This window comes from Sebastes umbrosus, chromosome 19 (genome assembly GCF_015220745.1).
Source record: "Sebastes umbrosus isolate fSebUmb1 chromosome 19, fSebUmb1.pri, whole genome shotgun sequence".
Classification (NCBI taxonomy): domain Eukaryota; kingdom Metazoa; phylum Chordata; class Actinopteri; order Perciformes; family Sebastidae; genus Sebastes; species Sebastes umbrosus.
In genome coordinates this window covers 772,897-780,590 of record NC_051287.1, presented here as the reverse complement: position 1 = coordinate 780,590, position 7,694 = coordinate 772,897, and the positions used below count along the sequence as shown (strand labels likewise).

At 34.0% G+C, this 7,694-nt stretch overlaps 1 protein-coding gene across 3 annotated transcripts; it reads left to right on the top strand.

Moving 5' to 3' along the window:
* Nucleotides 1-2,036: 2,036 nt before the first annotated feature.
* Nucleotides 2,037-7,384, top strand: LOC119477715 (molybdopterin synthase catalytic subunit). 3 transcript variants are annotated; one of them, XR_005204291.1, is made up of 5 exons: nt 2,037-2,192; nt 3,362-3,486; nt 4,184-4,319; nt 5,593-5,710; nt 6,015-6,115. XR_005204291.1 is itself a non-coding variant. In XM_037751823.1 (5 exons), exons 2-5 carry the CDS (start codon nt 5,593-5,595, stop codon nt 7,340-7,342), a joined length of 486 nt encoding a protein of 161 aa, XP_037607751.1. In that variant the 5' UTR covers nt 4,180-4,319; the 3' UTR covers nt 7,343-7,384. The 3 variants fall into 3 exon arrangements, 2 of the variants coding, with proteins under 2 accessions (XP_037607751.1, XP_037607750.1); XM_037751823.1 differs by lacking the exons at nt 2,037-2,192; nt 3,362-3,486 and adding exons at nt 7,033-7,156; nt 7,256-7,384 and having other exon boundaries at nt 4,180-4,319; nt 6,015-6,171; XM_037751822.1 differs by lacking the exons at nt 2,037-2,192; nt 3,362-3,486 and adding exons at nt 7,033-7,156; nt 7,238-7,384 and having other exon boundaries at nt 4,180-4,319; nt 6,015-6,171.
* Nucleotides 7,385-7,694: the final 310 nt, after the last annotated feature.

Here is a 7,694-nt window from a genome sequence, read left to right as displayed (position 1 = left end):
TCTGAAAAATCTCATTAAAAAGTTTCATGTGAAACTATAAACTTGATGAATCCATCGGTACCAACCATGTCAGACTAGCTGGTCATGAAGGAGTTAAATAACGCTCCAAACTGACACTAAACCTTGGAGAGGATAAACTGTCATGTCCATGTTCAAAGGGGTCCCTTGACCTCTGACCTCCAGATCAGTGAATGTAAATGGGTTCTATGGGTACCCACGAGTCTCCCCTTTACAGACATGCCCACTTTATGATCATCACATGCAGTTTGGGGCAAGTCATAGTCAAGTCAGCACACTGACACACTGACAGCTGTTGTTGCCTGTTGGGCTGCAGTTTGCCATGTTATGATTGGAGCATATTGTTTTATGCTAAATGCAGCCCAACAGGCAACTATAAATATGAAACCAGGATCTTCACTCTAGATTTAAAACTGAGCCGCGACAACCTCCGAAAAGATCGACTGCGTTATTATCGCCTAAAATATATACATACATTTACATAAAGCAGCGTATTTGTCCACTCCCATGTTGATAAGAGGATTAAATACTGACACCTTTAAGGTTCATTTAGAACTGTCATGATTAACTATTTTAATCAATCGACAGCCCTGATATAGAAATATAAAATTAAATAAAAATAACAAAGATAGATGAACGTTTCTAAGAATCAAACCTTCGGAACTTTCTGAGAGCCCGAAACGTTATCATATATATATATATATATATATATATATATATATATACAAATATATATATATACAAATATATATATATATATATATATATATATATATATATATATATATATATACAAATATATATATATAATTCACCTGTTAAAGATGAAAATATATAAATCAACATGTAATGCTGGAAAACATAAAATAAAAAGGGAAAAGCAATAAAAGAATAAACAAAGAATTAAATTATTTCTTAAAAAACTATAAATTAAAAAAAGAAAAAAATGTAAAAGTGGGCGAATGAAGGAGTTTAATCTTTTCTTTGAAGGTTAAAGGTCAATAAAATGTGACAATATTTACACTTTTATACTATAAATATAGAAATATTCTTCTACGAGCTAACAGGTTAAAGAAACAGGTCAGTCTAAAGGTTAAAGGTCAAAGACAGAGATACATATATAGATATATATATTTTTTAATTAAAAATATCTGAGAAAACACTGAAATGTAACTTTTGTCGGTTGCTATGGCAACAAAAAGGGACCAAACTAGTCGTCAGCTGTTTAATGAATGTGTGTGGGCGTTTCCATGGTGACTGTCAATCACAGTTCGGATGGGACTTCCTGTTACTGCTGTTCTGTTTGTTTCAACAAAATGAAGTTTTTTTTCTGTTTTATGAAAGAATGTTGCATTATGGGTAAACTGTGTTTATGTTATTGATCTGTTGATCAACAGTTTTATCAGTTTGTGTAATTTTGTGTTCAAATTGTTGGTGAATCTTTCCAGAATGCACATATTTACTGGTTTAAATGTGGGATGATTTTATATTTGAGTGTAATTTTCTGTATTTCTGCTGTGAAAAAAACATTTTGGGAAAATCCTCTGGGTATTTTTATAATTTAGAATTTCTCTATATTTTCTGTAAACATGTTTATTACTGAAACATATTTGAAGTATTTAAAAGTTAAAATTATAAAAAAAAAAATGTATATTTACTTCCATGGATTTGTTTAAATGTTTTTGTTTATTTTGGGGCAAATTTATGGTTTTAATACAAAATAAATTATTGTATAATTTTCCTTTTTGTTGACGAATTGTTTTCCAAAGCAGTTTATATACCCCCCCTATACAAGGGTGGACACACGCAAAGGATGGAAATATTACAATCTGCTAGGAAAGACATCTAAGAAAGTACACAATCTTCTAATTAATTACTTAAGGGCAACAGGAATAATGGAGAGAATTTAATTCATATTATTATTATTATTGTTAATAATTATAAAAGAAATATATATTTTTTAATTTTATTTATTTTTTCCTGCCGATCTCCTGCTCCCCCTCCAGTCCAGTAGGTGGCGGTAATGCACCTTTAAGCTGGTTCGCAAACCGCCAGTAAACACCAAAGAAGAAGAAGAAGACAGTCAGCTGGTAAACAGACGTGTTTTTGGGGAAAAGCTTGAGTTCAGTTTCTTCAGATGTTCACAACCTGCAGACTTCTTCATGAGTGCGCGGGTGAGTTTCACGATGCTTCACTCTAAACACGCCTCTCTGACCAGCGTTGTTCTGGGTGAGAGTGGACACCAGACTCCCTTCACTTTCCCGCTTAATTTAACGGCACGCTGCACGTCGACTAACGTGACCAGCGTCCACGCAGCGAGAGGAAAAAACACGTTTAAAAAGTGTGTTCGCAGGTTTATTAATCAGTAATGTTCAAGCCGAAGTGAAGTCGGGTTATGTTTTGATATGATTAATTATTTTTTAGCTGTTGTTTATGTAAATATGATGTTGTTAGGAGAGGAAATGTTTAAATTTAAAGATTTCCAAATGGAGATTCGCTGTAGCTGATATCAGTATCATGGCCGACCAGGTGGACGTTGAGCAGGAAGTCACACACGCACACACGCTCAAACACTCTCACACGCACGCACGCACACACACACGCACACACAAACACACACTGGTAGAGTCGAGTCTGTCACAGCAGAGGTCCGGGGTCTAGGGACCAGAGTCCAGGGTCCGGGGTCCGGGGTCCGGGGTCCAGGGACCCGGACCGGTCCACCTAAACCCAGCTGGAGATGCAGCCACACCACACATTAAATATTAATAGTTTACTTCGGTTAACTCCTGATATGAAGCCTATAGAAACCAGGTATACCAAATATTATTACTGTATAACATCATAATAGCAATGCAACTATATAATATAATTGTATAACGTAAATAATGTATTTTTTATAATATAATTTAGAACACTAATATAATTTTCAACACTATAATATAATTTTAGAACATTATAATATAGTTTTACAATATTATAATATAATTTAATAACACTAATATCATTTTATAAAAATGAATAATAATAATAATAATAAAACATAAATGCAAAAATTAATAAATGAATGAAAAAATAATTCAAAAAAATAATACATCAATTTAAAATTTTATAGCAATAAATAGAAGACAAGACAACAGAAATTTACTCTAAATCTTAAATGATTAAAATGAAACAAAACACGACATTAATATTTGGGCCTTTCCTCCTGAAATATTAAAACTCTTTAATCAAAATATTCAGAGTTTTTAAATCTAATTATTTCACAATTAATGAGACACATGGGAGAAACAGTCGTCGGATGAACAAAAGCAACTGGCTGTGAAACTAAACTGTTCTTCTTCAGGTGTTTGCGTTGTACTTCGCTAAGAGCGCGGAGCTGACCGGTGTGAAGGAGGAGGAGATCGTTGCCGTGCCAACACCAATCAGCAGCCGGGACCTTTGGAGACTGTTGCTACAGCGACACCCGAGGTACCGCGATGCGTTCACTGTCATCACGATAACATCTGCGAGGTCACCACTCAACATTTTACATGTTTGTTTTATTATTTCATTATTATTATTTTCATTTATTATATTTTTATTTAATATATTTATTTTATTATTTTTATTTATTATATTTTTATTTTATTATTATTTTATTGTAAGTATTTTATTTATTATTAGTATTTTATGTGTTTGTTTGCATGTATGGAAGTGTGTCAAAGGCATGTGAAGGTATGTCTGAGGAGAAATAAATCAATCAATAAATGTGTAAATATATGGTAATTGTAATAATGTTGAAAAAATATAAATAAATAATACAAAATATAATTAAATAATAATATAAGTAGTAATAATATAATTATTAATAATAATAATAAGAAGAAGAAGAAGAACATGAATCAATTAATATTCAGGGCTAATGAAGTCACAGTTTTTAAAAGGCAACAACATCATCATGAACATCATCAACATATGAGCTGCTGCACAGAGATCAATAACATAAACATAATAAATATGTAGCAGGATCTTTAAATCTGGACGGTGACTGTTGGTTCTTCTTATAATTCAGCATTTTAAGTTGTTGACTGTTGAAGTGATGATTTCCAGAGTTTGTGTGTGTGTGTGTAATGTATGTGTGTGTGTTTTATTGTGTGTGTGCGTTTTATTGTGTGTGTGTGTGCAGACTGTCTGTCCTGCAGGATCAGGTGGTGTTGGCGGTTTGTCAGCAGTACGTTGCCATCGGCGACCAGGTGGTGACTCTGGGAGACGGGGACGAGGTCGCCGTGGTGCCGCCGCTCAGCGGAGGATAAAGACAGACGGTAAGTTATTGATTGATTGATTGATTGGTTGATCTGAATCAATTAAATATCAATAAGTGTTGCTTCAGATTCATAAAACAACAATAAGGACCTGAGTTATTGTGTTTGATTGAATTTTCTGTGTTTGTCCAACATCAGGAAATTAAAACAATTTTTTATATATATATATATATATATATATATATATATATATATATATATATATACAGTATATCTATTTTTTTTAATTTATTTTTTTTAGATTACAAGAATAAGTAATAAAAAAAAATATTTTTATAATTCAACATTTAGAGTGAATTGTTGTGTTTGTGTTCGTCCAACGTGATGACATTTAAAAATAAATGATTAAAAAAATATTTGGTTTAATTTTGTTTATTTAAGATTCAGTATTATGTTTTTTCTATTTTCTTCTATTTTTATTTTCCTGTTCCATGTGAGATCACAAGAATAAATGAGAAAAAACAAAAAATATTAAAAAGAAAGTCATAACATTAATTTTAATTTTGTTAATTTAAGATTCAGTATTAATTTCTATTTTGAGATCACAAGAATAAATGAAAAAAAAGCCTAAATATTTCACATTAATTTTGTCGTGATTGGTTTAATTTCTAAAATTCAACATTTAGAGTAAATTTTTGTGTTTGTCCAACATGATGAAATGTAAAAAAATATTTGGTTTAATTTTGTTTATTTATGATTCAGTATTATATTTTTTCTATTTTCTTGTCCGACCTGTTCCACGTGAGATCACAAGAATAAATAAATAAAAAAATATATATATATATTTCAAGAAAAAAGTCGTAACATTAATGTTGTTGTGATTGGTTTAATTTTTAATTTTTATAATTCAACACTTTTTGAGTTCGTCAAACATGATGAAATGTAAAAAAAAAAAGATGAAAAATATGTATTCATTTTGTTCATTTAAGATTCAGTATTATATTTTTTCTATTTTTTAATAATAATAATAATAATAATAATTCAACATTTAGAGTAAATGTTTGTGTTTGTGATGAAATGTAAAAAGCGTTTTTGTGTGGAGACGTTTTTCTGGTAATTCTGAGCGATAATTAGAATGAACGGATAGTTGATGGTGATAAATTCTTTATTGTTTATAAACAAACTCAGAACAGACAAACAGTTCTTATAAAACAATGAATGTATGTTTATTATTAGTATTGTCTTTGTTTAATCATTAAAAAGTCTTTGATCAGTATTTAATACGTCACTCTCTCTGTGGTGATATTAGTGAACATGACTTTAATTTTCTCAGATGGCCGAGTCGGAGGAACGGAGAGACGTCTTCAAGCTGAGCCGTGATTGGCTGTCAGTACAGGAAGTGGTGGACGCCGTCAGCAGCTCTTCCTGTGGAGCCATTTCAGTATTTATAGGTTCACATTTTATTTATTAATTATTAATATTATTATTTCTCTCATAACTACAAACTTTTGTTTTAAATGTGAAAATTCTGTATTTTAATATTTTCTTCTTTCACATGTTTCAGATATATTTAACATCTTAATATATTAAATTATTTCATACATAAATTGTGCATGTGTATGTTAGAGAGAGATTTATGAATTTGGAATATTTTATAAAATTAAAATGATTTGAAATACATTTAAAAACTTAAAAAAAAACGTCATTCCATCTTTAATAAATAAAACACCTGTGTGTGTGCGTGTGCGTGTGCAGGTACGACCCGTGAGGACGAGGTGGGCGGCAGGAAGGTGATTGGTCTGGAGTACGAGGCGTACGAGCTCATGGCCCAATCAGAGTTCAGTAAGCTGTGTGCTGACATCAGAGAGCGCTGGCCAACCGTGACACACGTCTGTGTCCATCACCGCCTGGGGTGAGACCACACGAGACTCCAAGATGGCGTCCGCTCATCTGAATGAATCAATACGTCTATCAATACGTCTACCAATACGTCCACCAATACGTCCATCAATACGTCTATCAATACGTCTATCAATACGTCTATCAATACGTCCACCAATACATCCACCAATACGTCCATCAATACGTCCACCAACACGTCTACCATAATGTCTATCAATACGTCCACCAATACGCCCACCAATACGTCTACCAATACGTCTATCAATACGTCTATCAATACGTCCACCAATACGTCCAACAATAAGTCTACCAATACGTCCATCAATACGTCTATCAATACGTCCACCAATACGTCTATCAATATGTCCACCAATACGTCCACCAATACGTCCATCAATACGTCCACCAATACGTCCATCAATACGTCCACCAATACGTCCATCAATAAGTCTACCAATACGTCCACCAACACGTCTACCATAATGTCTATCAATACGTCCACCAATACGCCTACCAATACGTCCACCAATACGTCCACCAATACGTCTATCAATACGTCCACCAATACGTCCATCAATACGTCTATCAATACGTCTACCAATACGTCTACCAATACGTCCATCAATACGTCCAATACGTCTATCAATACGTCCACCAATACGTCCATCAATAAGTCTATCAATACGTCCACCAATACGTCTATCAGTTCGTCCATGGGTGAGACGCTAACGCTAACTGTTAACGCGCTAACTGTTAATGCGCTAACTGTTAATGCTAACTGTGGTAAACCTAAAGAGGTGGTCTAATGAGGCATTATTGATTAGTTTGAATTATTGATTGGTGTAACTCACCTTTGAACTTCCTCTCTCAGGTGGGTGAAGGTGGGCGAGGCCAGTGTTGCCATGGCGATCTCGTCTCCTCATCGCCAGGACGGCCAGCAGGCGATCCGGCACTGCATCGAGCAGCTGAAGGCCAACATCCCCATCTGGAAGAAGGTAACAGATGTTTTCAGCCGCTGCAGCACAACATCCAGACTGATGTTATTGATCATAATGTTATTGATTATTGATTGACAGGAAGTTTACGACACGCAGGAGGCGAGCTGGAAGGAGAACGCCGAGTGTTCGTGGGCCGCTCGCAGTAAACGTCATCCTGCTACGTCCTCCACAGAGAACGTCTGAGCTGCAGATTATTAATAAAACACTGAATTTATTAAGTTTGAATCAGATGTCGTTTGTGGTGTGAATGAGCTCTCTATTATAACTCATGAACTGTGTTTCTGATTGTTAAATCTGTTGGATCTGACAGGTTGTTCTCTGACAGGTTGTTCTCTGATAGCCCATCTCAGAGGGGAATATTGATCTTTTTACTGCACTCATCTGAGAGCAGGAGTTACCGGTTAGTTTGCAGTATTATGAGAGAAGTTTTTGTTTGTACCAACAAGTTCAGCTATCAGCCGTCAGATACAGCGAGTCCTGATCTGAAGTCCATCCTGTCAGGGACAAGACTCAAAGATGGTGTACGCACATCTGA